The sequence below is a fragment of the Homarus americanus genome, unplaced genomic scaffold (genome assembly GCF_018991925.1).
Source record: "Homarus americanus isolate GMGI-L3 unplaced genomic scaffold, GMGI_Hamer_2.0 scaffold56009, whole genome shotgun sequence".
NCBI lineage: Eukaryota > Metazoa > Arthropoda > Malacostraca > Decapoda > Nephropidae > Homarus > Homarus americanus.
This window is the reverse complement of record NW_024739542.1, coordinates 1,183,225-1,199,004: the sequence shown is the minus strand read 5'-3', so window position 1 is coordinate 1,199,004 and position 15,780 is coordinate 1,183,225. Positions and strand designations below refer to the sequence as shown.

At 39.1% G+C, this 15,780-nt stretch overlaps 1 protein-coding gene across 1 annotated transcript; it reads left to right on the top strand.

Moving 5' to 3' along the window:
• Window positions 1–3,720: 3,720 nt before the first annotated feature.
• On the top strand, window positions 3,721–11,544 carry LOC121874845 (mucin-2-like). The gene is made up of 12 exons (XM_042379130.1): window positions 3,721–3,846; window positions 4,660–4,743; window positions 5,010–5,276; window positions 5,415–5,528; window positions 5,681–5,922; window positions 6,977–7,129; window positions 7,545–7,715; window positions 7,869–7,943; window positions 9,059–9,167; window positions 9,426–9,548; window positions 10,092–10,161; window positions 10,795–11,544. The coding sequence occupies exons 2-11, from the start codon at window positions 4,662–4,664 to the stop codon at window positions 10,103–10,105; spliced, it is 1,350 nt and encodes a 449-aa protein (XP_042235064.1). The 5' UTR covers window positions 3,721–3,846; window positions 4,660–4,661; the 3' UTR covers window positions 10,106–10,161; window positions 10,795–11,544.
• Window positions 11,545–15,780: the final 4,236 nt, after the last annotated feature.

Below are 15,780 nucleotides of genomic sequence, written 5' to 3'. Positions count from 1 at the left end.
GTAAATGAATAAAATGATCGCTTATGGTGTGAATACAGTCAACATATGGTCGTCTCCAATGAACGTTCTATACGCCATTTCGATGTGCAGTCTAGTAATGGATATGGATAAATCTAACGAGTAATTCTTACAATATCAATTCATTATAAACTCCTAATAGAATGTCACTGAGGAGCAAACTAGATTATTGCTATGTTCAAATTTCTAAGAACTAGGAATGAACAATAAACTGAGCGTTAACGATAAAGTTGTTTTGCTGTACTTTTGTAGTTTTAGTGCAGAGATCACACGTTATTTAAGGCATTTCACCCAACATGATTACTGTATCTTATCATTGGGATTCTGATAAACGAACACCTTACAAGCGACCTGCGTTTGTTGACGCCCAAGTCAGCTGAAGGAACGCCCACCTACCATCTTGGTTCATCAACTGTCTTTATTCTGGAAGCGTCATATATTATTTTTCATCTTAACTATCAAAATGAGAACGCAAATCTAGTTATGATAGTTACAGTACAGTGAAATTTTGATGCCATTCTGACCGACATCTTAGTGTCGGAGGTTGAGAGAGTCATGCATAACTCTCATAATTAATGGTAAGGAATTTATATCAGACGAGTCTCCTCCCACGAGTCTCACTTTAAATAGAATTGATATCCTCAACCGATATCATGTCTGAGGCTTTTCACTTTTCATATATAAAAAAATACTATTCAGTGATCCAAGTTATTCACTTCAAGAATTTCATGTATGACCCAAAGACTCAAAGAGAAAGCATTCATGAAATCGCATATTTCATGAGGTAAGAAATGTGAAGGCCAAATTCTAAAGATTTCTAATGCTCAGCAGAAAAAAAACGAATCATATTTTTTGCGGACATACACGTTTCATTTCTTATCAGCATGTGCGTGTGTGGCTGTGTTTCAGTGTATGGTGGAGATAGCCTGCATCGTTTTTTATTCTTATCATTAAACCCACATTGCAATTCATCTGGACAGAGGACAATTTTAACACCTTCTAGGAAACCTAAGATTGTTTAAAGTTACTTAACTCTTCCTTCGTTATGTCAAATATAATGTTCCTCGTCGGGATGTTCTTTCTACAATCACTCTCTCAGTGGGTTTACTGCTAAAAAGAAATACGCCCTTGTAAATTATTTTTCTTCATTTTTTTTTTATGGGACGCCAACAGTGTGGTGGTAGTTAAAGTGACAGAGACTTCTTGTACTCACGTCGAAAATTTTCTTCGTAGGTAATATAATACATTCATAAAGTATCTTAATATACGTAGTTATTTTATAAGCTCTCGTAAACGTGTATAAATAACCAGAGGTTATTTTTTTGTTTACACCAGCGGAAGTCAAATGCGAGAGTATATTACTATATTAACAAATATCTTAAGTTTTCTACTTTTATATCCTGAACCTCAAATGAACCAAAAGTGCTTTATTTTGAAACCATTGGCATAATAACACTTTATTTTGTGTACGATGAGTTATCGCTAAAGTTAGATTAATTTTTTTATGAATTGAAGATGTCAATTATGTTTGTTTTTTTATTCTCATTTGACTTGGCATTTCTTCCCCAAATAAAGTGACCTTTTTCAAAAAACAAAAACAAAAACATATACAGCAATAAAACATTCAATGATAAATTATTCCGGATATTGCTCTTGTCTTGATGTGGCTTCTTTGATAAGCATTTGTTTTATTCCAGCTTCGATATGTTTGATGTCTTTACTAGTTTTAATGTGGTTCGGCAAATTGTTAAATACTTTATCGTTGTAAAAGAAGAGCGTTATTTTGGTTGCCGCGGACATCAGATACAATGACACTGCATTCGCTTACCCTAGTGCCCTGCCGGTTCATATCCTTAATCCTGACAAAGCTTGTTGGAAAATACAATGGGCACATCTCTGTGAAAAGTCTGAAAAGGTGATTCAGTCTCAACTGCCACCACACTCAACATATCCATAATTTGCAAAACTCCGTAACCAGTATGATCTTTTGTACGTATCCAGAACAGAGCTTCACCATCTTGTTTTGAAAAAAAAAATGTAGTTTAGATTTTAGTGGTGGGAGATTATTATCCGTGTCAGGGAGGGCAAACTGTGACAATCAAGGCTTTACGTTTTATATCTAACTCGAGCGAAGTGGGGCAATTTTGATCAATAGTAGTACCTGAAGTCCCTACAAACTGAGAGTAGCGACATAGGCGGTCTCGTGTTCACGCAGCTACTGGATGCCATCTTGACGCCACCGAACCCCTCCGTTAAACGTTGACCTTTGGAGTCACACAGATCATATTCCTGGTAGGAAGTGGACATACTGTGTAATGTGAATTGCAGTGCTGCTGTGCCATAGGAGAAGGGACTTAAACTGTACACATTTCCTCCAAACCCAAAAAGAAGGAAAATATGGGTAAACAAAGTCAGTCGTCTGGATTGGAAACCGTCTCCATCATCTTATTTGTGTCAGGTATGTTTTATGGCTGTGTTGCCATACATTAAGTGAGCAGGTTCAGTAGGTGAGAAGCTCATTCTTATTTTCCATAGAAATCAGAATAAAATATAAGAGATACGTGAGGAATAAGGACAGATGAAGAATCCGTGTAGGCTTAAAATTTACACGAGCAAATTCAAGTCGCTAATTATGCTTTATTTATTTACCCGTGTTTTATATAAGCTGTGTCCTTGAGTTATTCTTGCCTGACTGAAATATTACCTGCATCAGCCTTCTAATTGTCATAACACTTTGCAGGAACACTTCGAGGGTGATCAATTTGAGAACAAGCGAGTAGATGGCAAACGGAAGCTCAAATGGACTGCAGTAACGACCTTCTCACCGCAGTGTTCTCAAGCGTCGTAGGAAATCTCCTGTTATGCGAAACCTCCCTGGCTCTTCTACAGAAGAACATATGAAAAGTTATGTTCAATCTGATCACACATACTGTGACATGCAACCAAGTGATAAGGCATCGAATGTCTGTAAGTTTCCATTACAATATTATAGAGTATTGACAAATTTTATGTATTTGTATTTAATACTATCTATCTATCTATCTATCTATCTATCTATCTATCTATCCGCCCGTCCATCCATCCATCCCTCCATCCATCCATCCATAGATAGATAGATAGTATTAAATACAAATTCATAAAATTTGTCAATACTCTATAATATTGTAATGGAAACTGACAGACATTCGATGCCTTCTCACTTGGTTGCTCATATATATATATATATATATATATATATATATATATATATATATATATATATATATATATATATATATATATATATATATATATATATATATATATATATACATACTGAGAGTAGCGGCGCTACTCTCAGTATGTAGAGACTAGTTACTGGAGTGCACAACCTTGGGACGCATGTACTAAGTTAAAGTTAAAATCTCCAACTGCTTACGTTTCGAAACTTTGGCTGAAACAGACAGACGAACACACTCAGAGACGGAGATACAGACAGACATATGCACCGTATTTGTATGTGTATGTGTTTTATTTAACCTATAATTATTATAATATGAGGCTATAGTTATAAGATTCTTCCTATAGAAATGGCCATTATACTAAATATAGAAATGTTTTTGTAAATATTAATCAAGTTTGACCGGCAAGGCATAACATTACCAACAACACGTCACTATTCACACGTCACATCCCCGGCAAGATCAGAGGTATAAATACTGCTGCAACGGGTGGTCACAGTACACCTCCTCTGGCGTTGTAACCAGACGCACCTTGTCCAGGTTGTGCTGCTTCCAGGGTCCGGTTGTCCACTCACTCCACAGCGCTGCTGATCATCCCCACCTACTGGTGAGTTTCTTGTCTCATTCTCCCTGTGTTAGTGATGTTGTGGTGACAGTGTGTTCCTGCTACGACCCATTTGATTGCCAAGATCTCCATCTCCAACTCAGTTACTGCAAAAGTCAAATTATATTTACTTGTGACTTGAATTATGTGTAATACTTTGTAGACTTCACCAGCCCGCTAGTTTCAGTATTGATCACTGTTCCATAAACTGATGGAGATCTAAACATACACACGTTGAGTCTTAGTTCAGGCCACAAATTAGTATCTTAACGTAGCAGTGAGGGTGGAGGCGAGGTGTGCTGTTCCTTAGTGCCGATTAACTTACGGAACACATCCTAAAATACACAAATGACCCAGTTTGTTAAGATTAAATACATTTTAAACAGAAAATGGCGCTCGCTATGATATTAATTTAGTGTGTCTGTGTGTGTGTCTGTGTGTTACTCTAGGTTTCTCACTTGAATTGCGATACTCCAAGAATAAAGATCCTCTCATGTCAAGGACTTACTCTACCTTCTAAAAAATAAACACTTGGGAGTTTTCTATCTGGAGGACTAAGAAGGACAAAATTATAAGAACTTGTCTTAATACGACAAACCAATGTAATTAACTTTGCTCTCCATGTTTGTCACATTCATTTCATGTTGCCAGGTTTCTTTCACAGATTTTTTATTTGGTCAGCTTGATTATCGTCAATGGAGTTTATGTATATTATTATAACCCTTCTAGTAAACTTAACGAGCATTTGTGTCCTATTTTTTAAACACTGTTTTGCGCAAATGTCATCAATAAATTATCGAGCTTTTCTCCTGACAGTGATGTTGTCGACATCTCGAGGGGCGGAGGTCCCATACCTCCTGTTGGTGCTGGCCTGTCTCCTGGTGCACATTCACGGCTTCAGTAAGTTTTTCTTTCTCTCATACATACACTACTTTTGAAACTAACCCTATGGCATTCAGACATTATTCACCCAATCCACTTTCTTTTTTCATAAATTCTGTCAGGTTTACGTCTCCTGTTAGGTGAGCAAATCACATGAAATTAAAAAAAAAAGGTTATTCTCACAACAAAATAAACGTTGTAAACTATTAATTCTGCTGCATCGAACTCGAATACGGAAGAGGAAGACAAACAAACACTTTTAATATTGTTCGTAAAAATTTCAGCGGCTGGGCAATCATTAGAAACAGATCCAAGAGCCGAGAAACAAACAGTAACATCTGAAACAGCTGGTCTCGTTCGTATCCCCAACCCTGACGAAGATTGTGACGATGAAGAACCAGAGGTTCATGGAACGTGTTCGTGCTGCTACGGGAACGAATTCTACACACATGGGTCAGTTGTCCACACCGACGCCAAGAAGTGCTTACAGCTAGTGTGTCACGACGGAGAGATTGTCTCCAAGTACACCGGCTACCACAGCTACTGCTCTTGTAAGTAGAGTTCTTTTTACACCCACACAACTGATTATAGGAATACTTTCTCTTTAGCGCTTTTAATAGTCTATTTAAACTAATCTTTCTCTCTCTCAAACTTAAAAACTCATCACATCTCCGTTTATCTCACGTCAGGCTGTGAGTACAAAGGACAGCTGTACAATCACGCCACGTATCTGCCAATCCCGTGCGGCTATATGAGGTGCTTATCTGGCAGATGGTACGTCTACGACACGATCGACAAATGCTGTAAGTAAACTCTAATGCTCAAATTATTTAGAAAAACTATTTAAATGTACTGTATGAGAACAATACTATTTATAAATTGAGTCTTCTGAAACCTACCTCTCCCTCTCTCTCACACACACACTATAGCTTCCTGTCCATGTCCATAATTCCAGGCGGTCACTGTATAGCATACGATGACGTCCACATGGTCACCTTCGACAATAGATACTACGACTTCCACGGTCACCTCAACTACTCCCTCGCCCAGTCCGACACATCGTACAGCCCAGAGGTGGGAGTGTTTGCTGATTTCAAGCCATGTTCGTTCAATGGCCTGGTTTCTTGCCTCGACAAGGTCATATTCAGGGAGAATCCAAACACCATCGTCACCATCGACTACAGCGACTTGGGCACTGTAAGTAATTATTATTATTATTATTATTATTGTTATTATTAGCAAAATTGCCCGGCTTTGCTCGGGTTAGATATACAGTCTATACTGTAGAGTATAACTATGATTGTCATAATTTGCCGTCCCTGACTCGGGTAATCGCCTCCCACAACCGTCGTCTGTGGTCAATAGTAATACCAAGTTGTACAATTTTGGGTTTCATGAGTGTAAACTTGTAAAGTTTCAGGTCATTAACTGCGTCTTTTTCGTAACTATGACTGGACCAGACAGACACGTCGTTTTATTGGTTTTGATAGATATATTATTAAAATGATTAATATTAATATCTGTAGTAGCAGGGGTATGTTCATTCTCATTACCATATTTAATGAAGTATAGAGTTTATCAATAATACTGTACTGTACATGGTATAGCTACAGTACAATAGAGTTTCCATTTCCATTAAAATAACATCAGAGAAGAATATTGTTATCCATGATTATCGCTATATTTAACATTCATAGAAACAATCATTATAATGCTGTACGACTTTCCTACGTCCTATTAGATATAAAACCAACTATTTATTATTAAAACAACGACGGTCATCTAAAGTTAACTGAGGTAAAGGTTATGAAAAATGTTTTTAGGTGATTAATTGATATCAGAATCGAAGAGAAACAATTATTGTCAATAATTTATATATTTGTAAAATTCAATGCATAATTTCATAACCATTTCGAACACCACCTTCAGGGAGTTGCTCTCCGTTCCCTGGAGAGACGAATGCAGCATTAGTCACCGTTTTGTTACCCAATCTGGACTATTGCTATATTTGGCTGTTGGTCAGTCAGTACACTTTTCATCCTTTCCTCTCCTCATAAACTACAAGTTCACATTTGTTGAAACATTTCACAATTGTTTTTTTGCATAGTCAACTTTAATGTCATCTGTGTTAAACAATACTGATTATAACACGAAGCTTATAATACTTCGCTATTATACAATACTGATCATACACACGTTGCTGGTCTGATTACAGTCATTAAAATGTAAACTTTGTGTTACACATGACCAGATTCAAGTGAACGGAGAGTGCTACACGTTTCCCACCAGCATGCCCTACAGGTATGCCTATCCGCTGGAGGTGAACGGCGTCACCTATCCGATCATCGTAGTCAAGACGTCCTACAATTGCATCAAATATATTGGCCTCACTTCCAGGATCACGGTGAGTGGTCCCGACTGACTGCCCGTTATTGTGAGTGACTTTTGTGAGTGGTCATTCACTCGTGTCGTTCCCTATAACTGGCAGATGAGGTCGTAGTTATCAATGGCTCTCGTAGGGAAAAAAAATATTTGTTTAAGGGTGGCCTCAGGTGACGGGTATCTCGAAGGCTATATTAGTTACACACCAAAACCATGCAACTGATATATTTTCTGTGGGAAATTTCTCTCTCTCTCTCTCTCTCTCTCTCTCTCTCTCTCTCTCTCTCTCTCTCTCTTCCATTACTTCAATAGAACGTAAGTGCCTGTTCTCCAGTTGTATTAAAAATAATTAACTTATTGAGAGTTGTACGGGAATAAAAATATTATCTGATGTAGACTTGAAGTACAACATAATGATCTGCCATCTCTTGCTACAGTTGATAGTCTGCCCACACCGTGTTGACGTGGTCGCCCACCCGAGCCACTCTGACGGTCTGGATGGTCTTTGTGGCCACTACAACAACTACCAGAATGACGACTTCACCAGCCGCTCTCTTACCGTCTATCCTTTATACAAATACCCTCTGGACTTCCCGCTTTCTTGGCTGGTACGAGACCATGATAACTATATTGGTTTTCTTTCTCAATCTATGAAAACTATTCACGTGAATATCTAATAAATTGGCATAGAATTTGCTTTAGGAGTGTGGTGTGGCAACAAGTGTTTGCAATACTCTTAACTTGTCTTCTGTCACCGGCAGACAAACGACCAGTGTGGCGAGGATTATCAAAGTGACTGCCCTGAGCCTCACCTGGGATGCTCTGGCGCATATACGGTGAGTTTATCGTGACTTACCTCATAATACCATACTCTGCTGTAAAGTTACCACACAACACCTTACTCTGCTGTAAAGTTACCACACAACACCTTACTCTGCTGTAAAGTTACCACACAAGACCTTACTCTGGTGTAAGGTTACCACACAACACCTTACTCTGCTGTAAAGTTACCACACAACGCCTTACTCTGCTGTAAGGTTACCACACAAGACCTTACTCTGCTGTAAAGTTACCACACAAGACCTTACTCTGCTGTAAAGTTACCACACAAGACCTTACTCTGCTGTAAAGTTACCACACAAGTCCTTACTCTGCTGTAAAGTTACCACACAACACCTTACTCTGCTGTAAGGTTACCACACAACACCTTACTTTGCTGTAAAGTTACCACACAAGACCTTACTCTGCTGTAAAGTTACCACACAAGACCTTACTCTGTTGTAAAGTTACCACACAAGACCTTACTCTGCTGTAAGGTTAAGACACAATACCTTACTCTGCTGTAAAGTTACCACACAACACCTTACTCTGCTGTAAAGTTACCACACAAGACCTTACTCTGCTGTAAAGTTACCACACAACACCTTACTCTGCTGTAAGGTTACCACACAACACCTAACTCTGCTCTAAGGTTACCACACAATACCTTACTCTGTTGTAAGGTTACCACACAACACCTTACTCTGCTGTAAGGTTACCACATAACACCTTACTGTGCTGTAAGGTCACCACCTTACTTTCGTGTAAGGTTACCACACAACACCTTACTCTGGTGTAAGGTTACTACACAATACTATTCTTTGGTGTTAGATCACCACACAACTCAAGTGTGGTTATACAGCAATAGTACTTTTGAAATAATCTGTTAAATGAATTGATATTTATCTCACTTGAAGTCTTTAATCTGAAATAATGCTTATCTTGGCGGTTGTCTGCAACGAATCTGTAGTATAAGTTCTTCTAGCAACATACTTCCTCGACAACAGCTCACTTGGCACTAAGATCAATACGTGATCATTGTATAGATCTATATGATAATAGCTATAAAAACAGAATAGTTAAAGATGGCAGATAATGGGAGTCTCTCTCTCTCTCTCTCTCTCTCTCACAGACCTCACCGTGCAAGGCGGACAAAGGTCAAATGTATAGCTACTACGTTCGGTGCTACAAATACCTGTACAACTATGTCTACAGAATTTCTGATCTCAGGCATTACCTCTGTAAGTATTCACAAAGGTTTTGTGTGCTATGATTACTTGTTTCTCAGACTCTGTGTGTGTGTGTGTGTGACAGCCAATGAGGGAACAATGTTTGTTTCCTCTTGATTCCGGCCATCTTGCGTTATGGTGGTAAACGGCTTCAAGAACTAGAAATCTTAATACTATTACTATTCCTCTGGTCTTATATTTAATAATTTACTTACACAATGTTTCCCACGAGCTCGTAACTAACAGATACTCTCTTGCTGGTGTCCACAGACTCGTGTGAATTTGACCTCTGCATGTTGTACCAGAACGGCCAGGGCAGTTACGTCACCACTTGGCTGATAAAACTAAGGACCAATGCTCTCTTTAGCCGCTGGCTCTACTACAACACTAAAGGTCAGTACTTAGAATATTATCTGTGCGTTTGTTAAAAGCTTTGAATTTTAATCCAGTAATGTTAATACTTAAAACTGAAGAAGACTTTCCTCTAAATGTATACTGTACAACTAAGCTGTTACACGTGTATTGTGTTGTTTTATTGCTTGTTTGATGAAACAGATAGACTACGAAAATACCGCGATGAAATGTTATTTTGATAGGTGCTTTGAGTTGGACACTCAAGTGTTTTATAGCAGTAACTGGATACGACAAGAATATTCACTAGTAACTCAAACAATAACTCTGTCAACCATTCCGTTTACTGTGGTTTTAAAAACAAAGGTCGCAGTTCTATAAAAATAACTATACAGTACAGCATGTGTTGGCGCCTTGCTGGATTTGGTAGCTCCTTGGAGCTGCTCTAATGAAGTTTTAGTATTTCAACGAATAAAAGTTATCTTAATGAAAAATGTTTTTTATTCCCTTGCGAAATTATTGCTCGCCATTATTAATTTTTGTCAAACTGATTTAATTTATCGTCCATTTTCTCTGCATCATCAGAAATCGAGATATAATCATCCTCATCCTCGGGTCGTTAGAGATACAGACCTCAACCCGGGACGAAGTAAAGGTGAGATGATCTCTTGGTGCCTCCTGTAGCTCTTGGCTGCCTCGAGAGGTTATATCATAGCCCTGTTTTCTGTTCTCCCTCCCACACACTCAACACCTTGCACTGTAGTCTACAAACTGGTTCACACACACACACACACACACACACACGCACACACATACACACACACACACTAAAATCATGTCAAGTGAACTGCTTGCTTTTGGGAGGTGTTGAATAGCTCTATCTCCTACTCCTCTTCCTTCTATTTTCACGCATGTGACCTTTTTTTCGATTCACCTTCCTTCAGTACACTAACTTACGGAGTTCCACATCTCGTCTTTTAATTATTTCATTTAAACCATTTCTATGTTATCTTGCCATCTTTCATCATCAAATTCTCCTCTCTCAAGTACTATACAGAATACTACTGATTAGATGAAGTATGTCTTAAAATAAGTGATCTCTATGAATAATTTATCTTATTACTTCATTCACTTAAAAATAGTAAAATTACTGTTTTAGTTCAATGAATGATCAAAATATTTGTTCTAAAATTTAAATCTTTAAGTCCTATGTTGAAAAGATCACCAGTGTTCCTACAAATTGAACTTATATAAGTAAAATTATTCAATTTTATTACATTACTACAAGAACGAAGACCAGAGGTGAACGCGTGAAGTGGACGTTAGACATGAACTCCACAGTAAACAGCTGAGGAAGACATCGCGAGTGAACAGGGACAACAGGAACCAACAGCAGCAGTCAACATCGGAGGTGAACGGTAGTCATAAGCAACAGAATCTGTCGCGTTTAAATGCCAAATATTAACACCAAAAGTGAAGAGTAGTGAACAAACTCTGAACACCACAAGCACCAGTAAGACAGTTGAACAAGACAATATGATAATCAGTTCTTTGGCGTCAGTTATCGAAGTCGTCCCCAACTTATACCAACGATTATTATTAAGTCACCAGTAATTCTTCGCCGCGAGACATGAGAAATTCTCGTTCACCCAACAACTGAAACTAAAAATCAGAATCCCTTACCACCGACTAGTGGAATTTGATATTCGAAAACATCTGAAATCAAACCAGAAATTATTAAATATTTGGAATCATTCGTTCAAAATTCCCAAACATCGGGAGTCCCAAGGAAACTTCTCAAACATCTGGCATCATACCATAGCATTCCTAAACATCTGGAGTTAGGGTTTAACATTCCCCAAAAGAAAAACAACAACAAAACATCACCTGGCAGCACATTCACTATCACCCACCAACACCACCAAAACTTAGGTCACCCTCATCCTCTTTATAATATTCATATTTGCTGTAATAAACATATATGAATTGTTGTTATTATTGTTAGAGTTTTAGTAGCAATAAATTTGGTTAATCAATACCAGTGTCTTTTACTTGTACCTAAATTATCCTCTAAAAATTCATCCGAGTGTTGTGACTCGCTTTTAGTAATGACTTTTACAGTTTACACATGTTTATGAGGTCAACGATTTTTCACTCTAGCTTTCCCATTTGAATTTTCTTTACACTGACCTTGTTCGATTCTTTACAAATTAAAACTTATTTAATCGCTCTCACTTACATAATCATCCCCAGATCGTTTTAAATCACTGACTTAGTCTCAAGTGCATTATGCCGCCATGAGTTAGATATACAATATATATACACTTGCCCTTCCTCACCTTCCCATCATGGCACAAATGAAAAAAATAGCTGACCTTACATTGTCCTGGTGTACTCCCATATTTGTTTCATCTCATTTACCGTAAATATCACTTGTCTTGCACTTGTATGTTCAAAAATAAAATAAAATATAAAATTGAGATGAATCCCTGGACGTATTACATAAGCCAAGCATTAACAAGTCTTCTCAATGCAATTAATATTAAGTCGATGGCTAGCATTATTATGTGTGAACACAAGTGAATAATGATGAAAAAGGTGTACAATATTTGCACAACAACAAAAAATCAAGTATGTCGGGGTTACCTGTTGTAGGTTCCAGTATATTCTTTATTATTTTCAGTTTTCCATGCGCTTGTATAACAGCTCATCCCAACTCTCCCGATAGTTAGCTCCTCTATCAGTTGTTTAAACTTCTTCCATTGTCAAAATATTTTCATTTTGTCACCCTTGCATAGTAATTTTATTAACATGACTCACTAAACTAGAAATTCAGTGACGCGACAGATTTTTCAATATCGATGGAAACAGTGCATTGTTTTAACCAAACAAAAGTGAGCTGAAATAAGCTACGTCTTCCGAGTATATTGGCTCCTAATGTCAGCCTAAGTGAAGAAATTAGGGGAAAGATAATGAAAAAGGGACAATTGAATTGTATTTACCGACTAGCAACAAATACAAAAGAATCAATAAATGATTATTGCATTATATTAATTTCTACCTGGTGTTTGATTCTCTAATTAGAAATTATCAGAACTTAAAGAACTTATTACCCAAAGTGAATTAATGTTTCGGTTCAATGAATTAGTTTTAAAATGTGTCACTCAATCTCCCGAAATGCACCAAACTGTGTGTGACAACGGACGCCCCCACCCCACCTCCTCACTACCTCCCCTTAGAGAGCGACACGAGTTGGACCTCACAGGGGCATACCCAGGGGGGGTTTCCTGGTTGCCCAGAACCCCCCCCCCCCGGCCATCATCAAGATTATTATCCTCTGTGACCGTCATAACATTTCTCTGCGAGGTCACAGATACAATACTAAGGACGTTGGCAGTGATGGGACTGCCAAACATGGCAACTTTCTGGCCTTCCTTGACTTCCGTGTGGAGGCTGGAGACAGGGTTCTGGGAGTGCACCTAGGTACAGCTTCCAAGAATGCTCTGTACACATCTTTGAATATCCAGAACCAGTTGTTTCGCATTTGTGGAGAACAGATAAATGACCATATCCTTCAGAAGGTGAAGAGAAACAAGTTTTTCTCTATCATAGCTGATGAGGTCACTGACTCTGCCTGCAAAGAGCAGCTCAGCATGGTGTTGAGGTATGTGGACCCTAATGACCACATCAGTTAGGACCTGGTGGACTTTTTGGAGTGTGATAGAATTATAGCAGATAAGGTGATAGCCAGCATCACAGGGTATGGACTTTACATCAACAACCCTAGAGGTCAGGCCTATGACGGAGCTGGCAACATGGTTGGCAGCTCCAAGGGGGCAGCAGCTATCATAAATGAGACCAACCCCTTGGCCCTCTACCAGCACTGCTCATCACATGCCCTCAACCTGGCTGTTGTTAAGTCCATCCAGATCACCTGTATCAGGAACATGATGAGCACCGTGGACAGAGTCTCAACTTTCATAGAAGGGCATCCCAAAAGTGCATATACCGTGGAGGCAACTGTCCTAGAGACCCAACCTGAATCAAGGAAACACAAGCTGAAAAATCTGTGCCATACACGTTGGTTGCAACGCCTAGATGCTCTAGAAACCTTTGTGGAGTTACATCTCTCGGTGGTGGCCTGCATGAAGGACACTGTGGAGGGTGGTCCTGGCAGCTGGTCTGCAGACTCCCTGACTGATGCCCAGGCCCTGCTGATCGCCATCACCAGCACAGACTTCAATGTGTCCCTGGTGATCACCAATAATGCACTAGGCTACCTGAAAGGTGTGACCACTAGCCTTCAAGCACAGGCCAGGGATATAGTTGAGGCCAGCAGAGAAGTTAACTGTGTGAAGCAGTACTACAAGACGTCCGAAACAACATGGATGATCACTGCACTGAATGGTTTCGTCAGGCAGAACAACTGTGTTAGGCTGTAGGTGGTACACCTTCCATGCCCAGACTCTGCAAACGCCAACGACAGTGAGACAACACGTCAGCTGATGGACCAGCTGAGTACTTCAGGTAGAACGGTGGCCATTCCACTCCTAGGCAATCTCCTGGCAGAGCTGGAGATGAGGTTCACCTCCTTGCACCAGAAGGCCTTCCAAGGACTCAGTGTCATCCCACCCATCTTGGTAACTCTGATACCAGCAGAGGGCAGCAGAAGAATACAAGAGCTGGTTGACCTCTACGGGGAGGATCTGTCATCTTTTGGCAGTATCAAGAGTGAGGTACACACCTGGCGTGCCAGGCTGGAAAAAAAATGCCAAAGAACCGGGCCCCACCAGCCTTCCATCCATACCGGCTCAATAAATCCATATGTATTATATATTTGTGCAAATTAAATATGCCCCTGAAACCCTTCTAGTAAGAATTGTTTCTCTATCGGTAGTGCTCTGTAGTTTGCCATGTTGGCTCCTCACCTCGCTCAAATATTTGGAAACCAACTTACCCAATTTTTGGGTGCGTCTCTGGAGCCACACCTAACAATAAATATTTGCCATCTGCAAATATTGACAAATACATCCCACTTTTTGGAATATCATGATAACTCATAAAGAAAGTATTGAAGATGTGAGCACAGCAATGACATGAATATAAAGTTCGGATTATTCAAGTTACGCGACCCATTACTCTAGAACCTAAAATGTTGTTGATATTCTATGTTGAAACATTATTATTATATTTTTATTTTTTTTTGGGGGGGGAGGGGGGGCTGGAATACTTGCTGCTCTTTTGATAGGGAACTCAAACCCTGAGATACTATCCACGTTGGCAGTGAGTAAGGGACCACATGATATGGTTACGATTCGGATTAGGAAATTTAATTTACACCCTTTGATTGAAAGCTTCCAGTCTTTTCGATTAGACAGTCCATGGCATAAGTTCAGCTATATATCTAGGGTCCCGGTGTTATTCGTCAGGTCGTTAATGTATTTATTTCGGTCGATATGAATGCCTTCAAGAACACTTAGTTTTGTTTTGACCACGGGTTCGTAAACATTAACTGACGAACCAAGGGTCAAGCGTTTCAATATATTCGAACCGATATATTTCAACTCCTGAAACTAAAATCAACGTCAAGAGAACTCTTCAGAAGTTCGTTATACAACTTTCGTTCACTGCCTCAGGGATGTATTACACCAGTTCTCATATTGCATTGTTCATGTGATGACTGAAATACTTCAACACAGGTTTGAAGCGATGTAGTTCAATATTTTCTAAGTAGTTAGTTCATAGGTATCGACAACGGAAGTTCGATGCAGTGTCATTCACTGGTGTCAAAGACACAGTCACCTCGATCGTCAACTTCTGTTTCTACTGCGCAGTATTTTCAGTTTCCGTTTTATCCTCGTGATGGTCGCATGGGAACACATATCCCGGAAATTCTAGTGATGAAAGGCAAGTATTTACATCTGCCAACAAAAGGTAACTCGTAAGGTAAGCTTAACATACAAGAAAACGACTCGGACAACACGATTCTCTCCAAGTGCTTGGATGCAATTTGCAGACAACATTGTAAACAATTGTCACAATGAAGGACATGACGGATTTGGTCTGCCTGACTACTTTGCTGCTTGGCTTTTGATGAATTTGGTCTGGGTCGGCTAATTTCACATACTTATCAACAAATATCAGAAAACACATACAAGATCAGTTTGTTTATGAATCGTATATTTAAGTCGTCAAATCAGTGTGGTACTTCGGGCGAAAACCTGTCAACGACCTCATTACATATATCCTCCAAAATTGTTTTGACAGAAAGAAA